This window comes from Tursiops truncatus, chromosome 15 (assembly GCF_011762595.2).
Source record: "Tursiops truncatus isolate mTurTru1 chromosome 15, mTurTru1.mat.Y, whole genome shotgun sequence".
NCBI lineage: Eukaryota > Metazoa > Chordata > Mammalia > Artiodactyla > Delphinidae > Tursiops > Tursiops truncatus.
The window spans coordinates 25,926,967-25,943,179 of record NC_047048.1 but is presented as its reverse complement, the minus strand read 5'-3'; the positions used below and the strand labels follow the sequence as shown (position 1 = coordinate 25,943,179).

The following is a 16,213-nucleotide window of genomic DNA, read 5'->3' as shown; positions in this document are numbered from 1 at the left end:
TGTGAGAATATGAACTCTAAGTGGACTGTGAAAAGTTATGGATATATATTGAAATTTCTAAAGCAACCACTAAAAAATAATGCATATAGGCATAGAACTAAAAAACCAATACAGAAATTAAAATGGAATTCTTTTTAAAAATTTCAAATAATCCAAAAGAAGACAGGAAAGGGGGAAACAAAGGAACAAAAAACAGAGGGACTAAACAAAAAACGAACTTTAAAATGACAAGCCTAACCATATAAATAATTACATTAAATGTCAGTGGACTAAATACTCCAATAAAAAGCCAGAGTTATCAGAATGGATTAATAAAAAGGAATACCCAACTATATGCTGTCCACAAGAGACTATTTTATATATACACAGATGGGTTGATAGTAAATGGCAGAAAAAGGATATGCCAGCCAAACATTAAAAACACAAGAAGGACAGACTGACTATATTAATATCAGGTTAGACTTAGAAATAATAGTAATACAAAAGATAAAGAAGGACATTTCATAATGATAGAGTCAATTTACCAGAAAGACAAAACAATCATAAATGTGCACACACCCAATAACACAGCCTCAAAATACATGACAGGAAAAATAACAAAATTAAAGGGGGAAACAGACAATTCCACAATCATAGGAGATTTTAACACCCTCTCTCAAAAACTGGCAGAACTGCTAAATAAAACATCAGTAAAGACACAATATCTGAACAACAGTGATATTTATATCGATAGATCAAACGTTATACTGCAGAATTCACATTCTTTACAAGTGTACATAGTACATTCAGCAAGATAGGTCATATCTTATGGGCCATAAGCAAATTTCAGTACATTTAAAAGGACTGATATCGGGCTTCCCTGGTGGCACAGTGGTTGAGAGTCCACCTGCCAATGCAGGGGACACGGGTTCATGCCCCGGTCCGGGAAGATCCCGGCTAGGCCCGTGAGCCATGGCCGCTGAGCCTGCGCGTCCGGAGCCTGTGCTCCACAACGGGAGAGGCCCGCGTACTGGAAAAAAAAAAAAAAGAAAAACGTATCTAACTTAATGATAATGAAAGCAACGTATAATTGATGGAATGCACCTGCAACAGTGCTTACAGGAGAATTTATAGCTTTAAATGCTTGTATTAGAAACAAAAAGAGGTCAAAATCAATGACTGGGAGAGAGTCTTAGCTACACACACACTGTTAGCTGGGCTTGAGGCCTTGTGCCCTCACACAGGAGAATGGAGATCCGGCCGAAAGTGAAAACTGAGGCAGACTGTGAACTGCTTGAAGGTTGGATGCTGAATGTTCCTCAACCTCATTGGCAAAGAGCCTTACTGGCTCCAGGTGTTCAAGCACAACACCTGACCAATCACGGGCTGACTGCTAAACTATAGGAAGCCAGGCTCAAAAAATTTTAAAGACTTAAAAACAAAAAAAGCACATAACGTTCTACCTCAAGAAACTGGAAAAGAAGAGCAAAGTAAACTCAAAGCAAGTAAAAAAAAAAAAAAAGAAAGACCAAGAAAACAAAAAAGCAGAAACCAACAAAACAGACACCAGCAAACAACAGAGAAAAACGAAGTAAGCCAAAAGCTGGTTCTTTGAAAAGAGCAACAAAATCAGGAACCCCTAGCTAGAGTGACTGAGGAAAAATGAGAACACAAATCAATCCCACGAATGAAAAACAGTTATCACTACAGATCTGGTAAACATTAAAAGGCTAACAAAAAGCACAGGTAAAGTTTAAAGTAATAAGCAGCCTTTTTAGCAAATCCAGTACCAAATAATCGCCTCAAAAGTCGTATAACAACTCTAATATTTATCTGTTCAGCACAATCAAAAGCTACGCTTTTAAAAGGATGATTTTATATAAACACACTCATACTGTGGACTGAAGTGAAGCTGTGAAGCCAAGTACCTCCCCCCATCCCAACAAATCATCCTGAACAAGCTCCTAAGGCAGTATATCAGGAATTTCTGTAACTCCCTGAACTGGGGCTGGCTTTACAAAATAACCAATAGGTTTTTACCTCTACTAAGGTGCCTTCATCAATTTTTGCTCTTTAAAATTTTCCTGTAGTATTCATGGTGTACTCTAATCTCCGGTTTTTCAAAACAAATGAAAAGGTTATTTTCCTCAAGCTATTTCTATAAAACTTACAAGCAGAGAGATAATGCCTTATAATATATCTAAGGACACTCAAGACAATGTCTAACTGTTGAGAGTATGACTAGGAAGGGCTAATACATTTGAAATATTGTTGAGCTCTTTTCCCCATTTAACAAAACTATATTAGATATATAAAAATCCTAAATGTGTCTGAGGTATTCAGATGTGACCATTACAGGTGATTTCTTATTTGATTACTCTGAGAAAAATTCTCAAACGGTGAGGCTAAGTGATCTCCTCCATGGCATCAAGTCCCACACTGGCCACGTGCTGCCTTCCCTGAAAAGCCAGAGGGGAAGAATATGAAAATATGGCTTGGATGGGTTTTCACTATCTGAACCCCAAAGCAACCAGGGACTCTTTTATCTTCACAGCAGCAGCAAACAAAACGCAACAGGAATCGAACTAAATGGCACTCAGTAAAAGAGTTTTAATAATTTCAATAGACCTGAAAAAGAGTTTTCATATTCATGAAAATGGCTTTAAAGAAATCTTGCTTAGACTTAGCACTACCAAAAGAAAAAGGCATGTGTCAGTTAAAAACCAACTCCGTAAGTATAAATCAAAAATAGTTTGTAACCAAGCCAAAGAAGCCATTACAAGCTGCTATATATAAATAGGCATTTAATGATTTTTCCAACATTACGTTATTGATCTAACAAGCCCTCTGTTTCTGCTGAAATGAATAAGTAATTTGTTTAAGATAACATTAATAGGATTTGCGGCACATTAGATACCCTGGGTCTCTCTCATTGGTAAAATTACCACTATAAAAAACAAATTTTACATTGTCTTTCAGGGAAACATCTGCATAATTTCAGAAATCACAGCAAAAGGCGAGAGACATGAGATACAACCATCAGGTGCAAAACGGCGTTTCTAAGTCATAACACCTTGAATGTCATTTATTCAGCTCAACAACTATTTAACATACACTTACTAACATCAGACATTACGACTCTAAGCACTGAAAACACAATGGCAAACAAGAGATATGGTCCCTGCTCTCAGTCTATCTGGGAAGACAACCAAGCAAGGTATATTAAGAAAGGATACCAGGCTAGCACAGAGAACGGGGTCTGATCCCCTGCAAAGGGAGCCAGAGAAAACATCTGAAGACACGGTTGTTTAGGCTGAGACGAGGAGGCAAGTAAGACGAAGCCAAGCCCTCGGGGTGGGGGATGGCTGAGTAAAAGATGGCTGCTGGCAAAGAAACTGCGGTCCGTAGGCACAGTACGTGCACTGCCAGGGATTTATGTTAAGAGTTGTCATTTGTGTCAGAAAAGAGACTATCATGGAAAATTAGACTTTACTAGTACAGCCGCATGTATCAAAAGACAACAGTCATCTAACTTCTTAACCTAGGAGGAAAAAAGGTAAGAAGGTCACAGTTTCATCTTGGCCTACTCCCCACATCGCCTGTTCACACACACATCTACTCAGGCCACGGCATGTGCCAGGCACGAGAGGAGGATCCAACAGAGAATAAGATGGGCAAACAAGCAAATCAGAGGACTTCTGTGCCTACATGATTCTGAAATGTAGCTCCCTGATTTCAGGTATCACTGAATAAAGTACTGAGCTTAAAAGCTACTGTACTATTGAAAGACACTTTCAATAATAAGTAAGGGAGTAATCATTATTGCACGTCAAATATGGTGTAACAGGAATAATAAAAGAAGCTCTGACACCTCACACACATAAACAAGGAATTATGCTTGTATTTTCAACTAAGCACTACTCACTAGTGTCTTACAAATTTCTGATTTACACACACTCATGTTTACTGTTCATAGCAAGGGAGGCCAAGCAAGTATTTCAATAATTACTACCAATTGTCAAGCACTGCTGGTGGAGTGCCAGGCTCTTTGCTGGGAACTTAACATCCATGATCTCATTTCACAAAGGAACTAACTATCATCATCTGCGTCACTCAAACGAGGAACCTGAGGCTTAGAGAGTTTATGTAACATGCCCAAAAATGCATGGCTGACAGGCGGTGGAGGTAGGTTACTACTCCCCGTGTTGGCGTGGCTTCAAAGCCTACGCATCCCCTTCTCTCCCACTGCATGGCTCCTGAGACTGACCAGCAAGGAAGCTGAAGTGTGACACTGAGTGAGCAGGTGAGGTGTGACGAGATTTCGGGTGGGGAGTTAACATTCAGTGTTCTCTCATCTACACTGAAGTCTCACTACAGTCTTAACCTCAGGGTCCCTGCCCCCCCACTAATTCTCTAATAATTCAATCCCTTTGGATTCCAGGTAAACTGTCTTTCTAAGGATTGTGGGGGGATGGGTCATAAAAATAAGCAAATATTAAAAAACATTTAACTAGCAATATCATTCACACCCTGGATCCAACATTTTTCCTGGTGTCATGAGCTCCTGAAGTACATTTCACATTGAAATCTACTGCTAAATAACCATAATAAAAGTTCATAGTGATGCCAAGCTTTATAAACATAATCATCTCATGCAGCCCTCATAATAACCCTAAAAAATCCATAACATCATCCTCAGTTTATAGAGATAAGCAGAAGCTTATCAGGGTTAAATACCGTGTCCAAGGTCACACAACCAAAGGTAGTGTAGTAATATGACTCCAGAGCCTAAACTTTTCATTTCTATAACATAGCATATATTCTTGCAATGGTTATATAATTCTTTTTAAATACCAAAAATACTCTGACCTGAATTTGTGTATTTATAGAAATTTTCATATAATTGCTCATATAGCTACATTATCAGAGTTATACAGTTTTAGTCTGTGGCACTTCATTTAATTAAAAGAAAAATTACATTATTAAGCACCAGGGAACTTGAAATCTATCTGAAGAAGCAGCTTAACAATATATATTTTCCTCAGTATTTAACTCAATAGCTTTTCATCCTATGAAAATAGACTGTTTTGTGATGGTTAATATCAAAATCATTTAGGGTCCAACAATAAGAGAGGTAGCATTCCACCTTTTTACAATCCTAATTTAGAAGCAAATAAAATATCTTTCAGTTTATTTGTTCGTAAAACAAGTATGTGACACAAGTTTAATGGAATAAATAAACCACAAAAAATTATAAATAAATGGGAAAAGTACAGAGGCAAACAGGTCAATACAGGGATCACCTTTTGGTGTCTGTCCCCTATTCCTCTCAATTTGCTATTTCTAACCCTCAAATAGTAAACATACGAATCATTTCAGAAAAAGGGCAATGGGAAAGGAATAGAAAAGTAAAAAGTATATGATATAGTATATCTAAGGAATCAATACATTTGTCTTATTTTCTCATCTACACATGATACTTACTAATTATTTCCTTTATTTTAGAGACAAGTTCAAAACAAACCGGGCAGCAACGCTTGTGAATCAGCTGACTGAACCCACAGCATTTAGACTGGGAAGTGGGCAAGCTCCCACTTATCATTAATACACAAAACAAAGGTCCAAAAGACTTACCAATTGGTACTTGTTCAGGTTGGCTGAGAGAAACAAATGCTGATGTGTCATTGATCCAGGATATCTGAATGTTACCTGCAACAGTGAATTAAAAGTAAGCATTTAACCATTTAGATAGCTATCAGATTCCATTTGTACATCTGATATATTTCAGAATATCCATCAATTTAAAGAGAGATGAGGTGCTAGTTTAAAATTTGATCAAAATCTCAGCACTACGGAGAACTAAAACTTAAATCTACCACTGCAGCTATTTCAGTTATAACTTAAAGAAAGGGGCTTCCCTGGTGGCTCAGTGATTAAGAATCCGCCTGCCAGTGCAGGGAACACGGGTTGGAGCCCTGGTCCGGGAAGATCCCACATGCCGCAGAGCAACTAAGCCCATGTGCCGCAACTACTGAGCCCATGTGCCACACTACTGAAGCCCACGCACCTAGAGCCCGTGCTCCACAACAAAGAGAAGCCACCACAATGAGAAGCCCGCACACCACAATGAAGAGTAGCCCCTGCTCACCGCAACTGGAGAAAGCCTGCACAGAGCAACGAAGACCCAACGCAGCCAAAAATAAATTAAAAAAAAACTTCAAGAAAACAACAAACCAGGAAAAAAGAAGCAGCTTTAAAAATTGTTTTAAAAACAAAAGAAAGATCCTTCTGGATTAAATCCTGAGGCAGTTTATCATTCAACCCAATCTCATGCCAGGGCTGGAGACTTTTTTCCAATCAAGATCACTAATAGGGAGTTCCCTGGTGGTCTAGTGGTTAGGATTTGGCACTTTCACTGCCGTGGCCTGGGTTCAATCCTCGGTCAGAGAACTGAGATCCCGCAAGCCGTGCAGTCAGGCCAAAATAAAAAAACAAACAAAAACTAATGAAGACCTAAATAAATGAAGGAATATACCACGTTCATGTACTAAAAGACTCAAAATCCATGAACCTGGTATATTAAAAAAAAAAGACCACTAATAAAAATCAGAGACCACGTACGCTAAAAAAAAAAAAAAAAGCACAACTATTTCTTTTTAGAGATTCAAACTCTGAGAACTATGAACGGGGAACATGAAATGAATCAATGTAGCAAGAAATAAGAAAAATTCAATGATGATCTCAAGGTCAGGTAAAGAAAACAGGTAAAGAAAACAGGTAAAGAAAACAGGTAGGGGATGGAGGACGAGGTAAAGATGGCGTCAGAGAGAGGAAACCAAGACAGACTAATAGAGAAAAGAAAAACACTGAGGGACAGAAAGCAGTATAGTGGAACAAAATGATTTTCACATACAGAGACAAGTCCTCAATAAAGGTGAAATGCGGGACTTCCCTGGTGGTCCAGTGGTTAAGAATCTGCCTTCCAATGCAGGAGACATAGGTTCAATCCCTGGTCAGGGAACTAAGATCCCACATGCCGCAGGGCAACTGAGTCTGCACACAGCAACTACTGAGCCCGCAAGCCACAACTACAGAACCCATGCACTCTGAAGCCCGCGCACCACACTAGAGAGAAGCCCACGCTGCAACAAAGAGCCTGCATGAACAATCCCACGTGCCACAACTAAGACCCGATGCAGCCAAAAATTTTAAAAAATAAATATTAAAAAAAAATAATGTGTGCCACTAATTAACCAAAAAAAAAAAAAAAAAGCGAAACAAACAGAATGGAATGCAGGAGACCTGAAGAGAGGCAGGAGAGGAGCAGTGGGGCGGGGAGCTTGAGAAAACCAAGGGAAAGCAGAGATCTATCAGCTACCACTCTTCCTAAAAAAATACAGAAAACTGGAATTTTAAAAAATGGGTAAACATCACCAGAACTTAGCAATGAAAATAATCTTTTAATATCTACTAAAATTTTCAAAGGCTAGGAATACTTGAAAACTGCTTTGTTTCTCCACCACAGGAAAAAACTCACTTCCTGCTGCACAGTGGGGTGCCAGGACTTTCTCAATTATAAAATTTACTTACTATTATTTCCTTACCTCTCTACCCTGTAGGTTTTTTAGATAAATAATAATATTTAACATTTTATAAGTAGTTACTATATGCCACATACTATTCTGAATGCCTTCCATGGATCAACTCATTTAATCTTCATGACATGCCTATGAAATAGGCAGTATCATCATCACCATCATCATCTCCGAGAAGGAAACACAGATACAGAGAGGTTACCTGTTCAATATCACACAGCTAATCTTTTTTTAATTAAAATGAAAAAAATTCTACTCAGAGCGTTCTGCTTAATTTAGCTAATTAAAGTTTGACTAAATCGGGATAAAAGCAATACAGAATGGAAAACAACATAAAAAGCTTTACAAAGAAATGAGCTGTGAAATTCAACTGCATTTCTGTACCTGCATTTAAATTAAAAAGCAGGACTAGGGACTTCCCTGGTGGCACAGTGGCTAAGAATCTACCTGTCAATGCAGGGGACACGGGTTCGAGCCCTGGTCTGGGAAGATCCAACATGCCGCGGGGCAACTAAGCCCGTGTGCCACAACTACTGAAGCCCGCGTGCCTAGAGCCTGTGCTCTGCAACAAGAGAAGCCACCACAATGAGAAGCCCACGCACCACAACGAAGACCCAACTCAGCCAAAAAAAAAAAAAAAAAAAAAAAAGCAGGGCTAGAATTTCAGAAGTCATTTACACTATCTGCAAAGATTAGGATAACTTTCCAGAAATATACCTACGTTCACTTACTTTCCTGAAAATTAAGTGCGTAACGTTTTGTACTTATAAAAGCTAATATATGCTTATTTTAGGAAATACAGAAAAGCATAAATAGGAAGAAAACAATCCTATCTGAAACATTCAGTGATAAGAGCATGATGCTTCCTTTCAGTTTGATTTCTACACAGTTTAAAAAAAAATGTTAGTTATACAGGAATCCTACTTTATATCTGCTTTTTACTATAAATGTTAAAATATAAACACTTTACCATCTTTTAACAAACTCTTCAACTCTTTTTAAAATGGCTACATACCAGTCTGTTGGGGAGACACATAAACATTCACTGAACATTCATATTATTGGACATTTAGGTTTTTGCTGCCTCCACTTTATTCACGAATTTCCAAAGACGATAGCTTAAATACTTTGTTAAAATAAAGAGACATTGCTGAAGACTTACAATCAGAATGGCCTTTATAAACCCTCATCAGAAGACTGTTCAATTTAACCTAATCGCCTGACCTGATAAAAAGGTAACAGAAGAACCGCCCTACCTCATACATATCACATATCTTGGTCCTCTCAAACATCTGTGCTTGTCTGCTTGGACTATTCGATGTCAAGCAGCAACTGCCTGACCTTATGAAACAGACATTCTCTCTGAATTTAATCTTAAAAACAATTTATCCTTAGCCCAGACTTATTTCCCATGGTTGGCAGTAAGGGGCAGTCATAGTAACTGTATCTTGCTTTCCGTGGATTAACAATAGCACTCTATTGTGGGATGCTAGCGAAAGTTCCTCAGATCACATTACCACAAAGACTGCAGCACACCAAACTCCAGAAATTCCATGAGTGAGACTACAACCTTGCATATTAATCCTTGTTTGTGCCCAAGTTAAAGCCATCTGTATACCTTTGACCATCTAGACCAAAAGAGGAGCAGGATCCTAGAAGTACAGCTGTACTTGTGCTTTACTTACCAAAGGCACTGAAAAGCTGGTAAAGGTCACTCGTTTTCCATTCTTTGGGGAATGTCACATGGAGGACGTGATCACGTTTAGGCTGCACTGTAAGACAAATTTTTGATGAAAGGTTAATAGCTGAAAAGTGGACAACAGACCAGTGGTTCTTTGATGAAGCTAAGCCCTGGCTAACTTGGGGAATCGTTATGAATGCCTCATGATTACCAAATGACCCCTGAAAGCATTCTTGGGATTGACTGGAAGGACACTGCCATCTGAGCTTAGGCCTCACGCTCTGATACTTTACAGAACCCACAACAATTTGAACCCTAGCAATTCTATGCAGAAACATCTTCGCTCATAAAGTTCCTGGGAAAATTATTTAAAGAAAAAAAGAAAAAGACTGCTCTGTTCAAGAAGTTTCACTAAACATTTAACTTTCTCCTTTTAATCTAGTTGTCCATATGTTTATTTAGTTAAAATAATAATAATAATAACGCAGTATCCAAGTTAAATGGACTGTGTTTGAGCAGAGGCAGTCCTGAGTCACAATCTTGTTTTCTAATCCCAGACCCACCACTTAACTGTGCAACTCTAAACAAGAGACCTAACCACTCCAGCCACGCATGATTATAAATTGGGGATGACGATATTCAGCTCATAGAATTGCTGTGAGAATGACAGATTTAAACGTAAGTCTAATATGGAGTGCAACACAGTATGTACTCAAACTATTATTACAATGATTATTATCATCAAGTATAAAGTGTAGTTCACCCATTTCTCTATGCCTATCGGCATATATTAAGGCAAATAAACCAGGCTAGGAAAACAGCAATGGAAAAGAATAATCAGAAGAAGCAACCACCTCCCAAATAGACTGGCTTTCTGAGGTTTTCAATGAAAAAAAAAAAAATCCACCCATTAAACTTAAATATATACATACTCAAATAACTGGAAAATAGAAAATGTACTGTTATTGACATGGCTAGCACATCTTAAAATCTATTACATATATATTTATAAAAAATTACGAATTTAGAGTTCTGAGTGAAAATGAAGTAATGATGAGAAGACATATTTTTTTAAAATTCCACTCATGTATAAACTGGAAAATGTAAGTAAAGAGATGAGTTAATCAAGGCCCAAGGGTAACATTAACTTAAGCATACTATTCATATCAACCACAAAATCACTGGCTATTTTTAAGTGAATAAAGCTCTTTCTTCAGTAATACTTTTCCTGTTATCCCTTCCAGACCACACACTTAAATATGCAGATGCAACGAGAAAATAAAAATTCACTTACAGTCTGGTCCTTCCAAGTTTAGATAGGGGATATCCATGACTCTCATGAGAAATAGCCTACCAAAAGAAAAGAAAAACGGATAATGGACTAACTTCTATTAAAAAAAGACTGATATAAGCATGTTTATTTAGCTAAAAAAAATAAACATATAGGCATCTATTAAATTCTTCTGTAGAAGCTTCTTAATTATATTACCCTATTTCTAAAATCATTTTAAAGGGTCTTAAAATTCACTTCACATTTTTCTCTAGGGCTAAATATTTATCACAAATAGAAGAAAAAAACTGGTACCGCCAACACCTACAACAGCTCCTGGCACTCAGGAGCTACTCAATAAGTATTAGCTAAATGAAAAAAATTAGTAATCAAAGAGTCAAAGAGCTGCCTTGTTGGTCCAGAGAAACTGAGAGAAAACAAGTACTACAGAGTGCTAACCATCTTAACCTCCTATGAACAACTGTTCCCACAACTGTAAAGGTAAACCCTATGGATTGGTGTTTTGTGAGCTAAAAACGTGTCACTGATGTCTTTTTTTTTTTTTTTTTAACTGAATGCAGTCATTGGATGAATACTAATCTTACTGGGTGAACTGCATGGTCTTAAATAAGTGACCGTCTCAAAAGCTCATGTCATTACTGCCATTTAAAACATATTAAGAGCGCAAAGCAAAATAATCCTTGCTTAAAAAAAAAAAAAACCTATCACACGGATATAAACCATAGCAATCATTTATGTATACTTCCAAAATGGATACAAAGGCACTTTTAAAAGAGTACTTCTAAGTTACAGCTCTCGGTAATGCCATTCAATTTGCTTTTATTTGCATAACTATGGACAAGATATCAGGCATTCTGTTGTTTGTAAGATGATTTTAATGAGCTTTATTTAGATAACATATTGTGCATTTCTGGTAGGGACCACATTATACAGCAAATTAAAAAGGCAATCCAAGTGCCCAACAAGCAATTAGTTTGGCTTCACTGACCCGCAATTAAGGCACATTATTACCAGGCATTCAAAAGCCAGGCAGGGCATGATCTGGTTTACAGATGGAACCATCAGCATGAATACCACTGTTCTGTTAATGCCAGAAAAAACGAAGTCCTGGTACTCTGTGGTTTGAGAACTTGTTGCCTAGCCTACAATTTAATAAACCAAATCTTATGGCTAAGAAACCAAATTTATTTTTAGTTCACTAATTTAGTCTCAAGTGTACTTATTCTGGTTCTGGTAGCTGGTTTACCCAATTTAATGAATACTGCCTGCAATGCCAGAAGACAACGAGACATATAAAGGACCTAGCACATAGTAGGTTCCCCTCGAAAGTAACTGTTATTACTACTGACAACCAGAACCTGAAAAGTTAGTCCTCGGTTATAAGGTTATTTTTATGCTTCACATAATTTTCAATTCTCCATCTAGTAAATTTAGAGATGGCTCCCAGCTTTAAAAACCACATCAAGAAAACTTTCAGTGAAAGTTAAAGGAACATATAAAAGTCAAGCATCATAAAAACAATTTAAAACGTGTACCCAAATTTCAACAGAAGAATAAAAGCTGAATCACCAAGATGTTCACTGCTATACCATCAAATGCACCAATAATCAAAATCAACCTCCAGGTTCAATTTATGTGGAGGTTGGTAAATTACATTTCATCATTTCAACAGAATATTAAACAATCAAAATTAACTTCAAGATAATTTTCAAAAACTTCAAAACATCAATAACTTGTGGTACAATTTTAATTTTTAAAAAAGCACGAAATTTTATACTATTTTGACAGCTTTGTAAAACACCGATGTCATTAAACCAAAAATAAAAACTACTCCCCACCCCCTGCCCCGAAAAAACGCCAATCGTTTTGGGAAACTTTGTTTTTAAAAATTCCTTTTACTATTATTTTTTAAACTTAAAAAAGAAAATAGAGGGACTTCCCTGGTGGCGCAGTGGTTAAGAGTCTGCCTGCCAATGCAGGGGACATGGGTTCGATCCCTGGTCCGGGAAGATCCCACACGCCGCGGAGCAACTAAGCCCGTGCGCCTCAACTACTGAGACTGCGCTCTAGAGCCCGTGAGCCACAACTACTGAGCCCGCGTGCTGCAACTACTGAAGCCCGCATGCCTAGAACCTGTGCTCCGCAACAATAGAAGCCACTGCGAGGAGAAGCCCATGCACCGCAACGAAGAGTAGCCCCCGCTCGCCGCAGCTAGAGAAAAGCCCACGCGCAGCAACGAAGACCCAGCGCAGCCAAAAAAAGAAAAGAAAAGAAAATAGAATAAGCAACAAGGTTCTACTGTATAGCACAGGGAACTACATTCAATATCCTGTGATAAACCGTAATGGAAAAGAAAATGAAAAAGAATGTATGTATATATAACCAAGTCACTCTGCTGTAGAGCAGTAATTAACACATTGTAATTCAACTATACTTCAATAAAAAATAAATTTAAAAAAAAAAAAGAAAGAAAGAAAATAGAGGCTACCAGAACCAAGAGGCCCAGGGGAAATAACCAGAGATTTTCTTAGAGAAAGTCCAATTGAAAATGCTAGTAGAATCAATCTTGTGTACCCTATGCACTACTTCACCTGCTGTGGGGGAGACGAATACAAAGTGAAATCACAAGGTTGAGTCTGCAATTGCTTTATTTCTTTTTAAAATATTGTTTTCCTCCTAAGATCATGTGGCCTCAATGAGCTTAGAAAACCTACTGCCCTATAAATACAAACAAGGATGACAGTTAAAAAGCAGACCTTCCCAATTCTCTCACCATGCAAATATTTTAAAAAGAATTTTTTTAAGATATCTTTTGTCGAGCATTATACTGGCTATTTGTCAAGCATTATACTGGCTATTTGTTCTCTAATATTTCATCTGGATTTTAAGTATCATTTCTGCTTAAACTAAGTAAAAATTTATTCTCAGTGAAAACACTCAAAAAGATTTTTTTCAAGTTAGTTAATCCTACACTACCTTGTTTGCTTACTCAATACTTTAACTAAATAGAAACCCCTTTCAAATTTCAGATGAATTATATTAATAGCCCTTCTCACTCATTCCCTACGCCTCCACCTTCATGCCTGGGCTTTAGAGAGAAGTGAATCACCCCAAACCCTGGAAGAACACGAAAACCAATTCTGTGTGTGACTTGGCAGACTGCACCCCATACAATTGGGAAACCAATTCTAAAACTGTAGCTGAGCGTCTGTGGAACAGAACCAAAGTAAACTCGCCAGGGCCTCCCTGCCCCCATAGGTCAGACGGTTTGCAAGCCACTGCTCTGGTAGCACCCCTGCCCTCTTGATGGAAAATTAAAACATTTCATTGCATGCATGCCTCGTCAAAAGGCCTACATTGACTCCCTAGAGTGATTTGATAAAATACCTCACGTGTAGATCATCTGACTGGACAGTTTTCATTTTAACATATGAGGAAATGCACTAAGCAAGCAGAAATGCTGATAAACACATGAAAGGATGTTCCTTCCCTGTGATTGTATTGAAGAACAGTCTCTTCCAAGAGGCCTTTCATCTGCAGATATCAAAAACACATTCGGACCAAGGCTTGCATGAAACGTTATTTCTATCTCAGTGATGATTCAAGACAGCTGTAATTTGGTAAAGACACTCAAGGCTGTGTGGGGCCCTTGCCACGTTCCTGCAAGTTTCCTGGTGAAACATTATTTTAGCACTTATTCTCCAAAGGACTGACACGAACTCTGTCAAAGACTAAAATTAAAATCCCCATTTGATACAAGGGCCAATTTTACACCAGGATTCTATCCTGGTAAACTACATGACTCAAGTTCATATTCTAGATGCTATGACACAAATTTTACTCTTTTTGGCATTTGTCAGTTTGTTAATGTTCTATGATAATACTGGTAATGCTGTTTATCTCGGCTTTCAAACATGTCTAGAAAGATCCAAGGGTAGAACACAACATACTCGGGGTCATTCACTCAGCAGGCTGGATGAATTCAGCTCAGCCAATTTAACAGGCTACACAGAATAGGCTGTGTACAATGGCTTTATGTCCCAAACAGCTACCCACCTCTGCTGCCCATATGCTGCATGGCACTCATGAAAAGCCATCTGCTAACATTCTTTTCTGACCAGAGCGATATGACACTGTGACCTAGACTGTGTAAGAAGGCCCGTAGTCACAGAATTTCATTTCAGACATAAAGCTCCTTAAGAGTCTAGAACCTTGAGCACTTATCAGAATGTGCTTCCCTAGTCCCCAGATCGGCATCTGGACAGAAATGTAAATTCCTAGGCCCCACCTAAGCCCTACTGATTCAGAATCTGGGAACTGAAATCACTGGGTTCACAGAAAAAGAGTATGTTCAAGGCTGTGTTAATTGCCATTCATGATGATTCAATGGTCAGCTGGATAATAATAACTTGTGTCAACTTGTCCAAAAAAGTATTAGTCTTAATGATTTGTTTACAGTAAATCATTTTGCTTAGAAAAACACAAAACGATTACAACAAACACCAAGGACTACCTCGAAATCCAGGAAGCAATAACATAAGGCTTCCACCACTCCCGGAAACCAGGAGCTGAACTGTGGCATGCAACTAGGTTCTCTGCAAGAGATAAATTGGGGAAAATTATTGCTGACAGCTGTTTTTCTCATTTTTAAGAAGAAAGTAAAAAAAAAGATTACTTAAACTACTCTCTTGGCAACTCACTGGCAAAAGTCCAACCCTTTCTGTGACTTGGCCACAAATCAGCACCTCCAGCATCACCAACTTTAACCACTAAAGCAGCACCCAAGGCTGGCCAACATTGGAAGGAGGAACACTCACATACATACAAAGAATCAGATGTCTTCAACCTTATCAAAATTCTCCGACCTTACCAACAAGTTTCAGAGCCAGATTCTGGCAACCACAAAACACACTGAGCAGCTCAAAAGAAGTACACTAAGATCAAACGTTATTCTTTGATGACACAATAGCTTGCCTTGGACTATGGCTTATCTGAACCATTCCCTAGTTGTCCAGTGAATAAAAAAGGATTGCAAAACAGCGCCAGTATTAACCCGTTTTATGCAGCTGTGCTCAAAAAAGCAAAAAGGGCAAAGGTGATATTCAAAAATGCACACAGGGCTACTTCCCTGGCGGTCCAGTGGTTAAGACTCTGCGCTTCCACTGCAGGGGGTGCAGATTTGATCCGGGGAACTAAGATCTTGCATGCCATGGGGCATAAATAAATAAATAAAGTGCTATGGAAAAGAAATGGCTGGATATATCCTTTGAAAAAAAAAAATGCACACAGGAAGTCCTGAAGGTCAATCAGGAATATTTTGCACGTAGGCTCAATCCTCGGGGAATCGAAAAGATCATTACAGCTTGTTAAAATTCTGCATGACCGAGTCTATGTGTAAAGCCAATAATTCTATTCAGAAATGAAACAAAATATTTAATTTTGCTCCTGCAGCAGCATGCTTTCCAATGCTGTTAACTGATGGCAGAGAAAGACAATGAATCAGTGAGGTGCACTGAGGGCCACTTTAAGAAGCAACTGGCAGAAAAACCAGTACTGCCCAGGGCAGTGCAGTGGACGTGCATCTGACAAAAGGCCCAACACAAAGGTTAGGTTATAAGTGGACAATGATATATCCACCTGACAAACCACTGAAGGCCAGTGAGTGAC

At 38.3% G+C, this 16,213-nt stretch overlaps 1 protein-coding gene across 3 annotated transcripts in view; it reads right to left on the bottom strand.

The window, feature by feature from the left end:
- PARN (poly(A)-specific ribonuclease) overlaps positions 1–16,213 on the bottom strand; it is a 167,826-nt gene that overhangs the window by 102,122 nt on the left and 49,491 nt on the right. For all 3 annotated transcript variants that reach the window (XR_012326102.1, XM_019928672.3, XM_019928670.3), the window contains exons 19-21: positions 10,550–10,605; positions 9,260–9,346; positions 5,614–5,688 (exon numbers count right to left, since the gene is read on the bottom strand). Coding sequence is in view for 2 of the 3 variants with exons in the window: in XM_019928672.3 (XP_019784231.1) it covers positions 5,614–5,688; positions 9,260–9,346; positions 10,550–10,605 (218 nt within the window). In the remaining variant the exon portion in view is untranslated. The remainder of the gene's footprint in view (positions 1–5,613; positions 5,689–9,259; positions 9,347–10,549; positions 10,606–16,213) is intronic.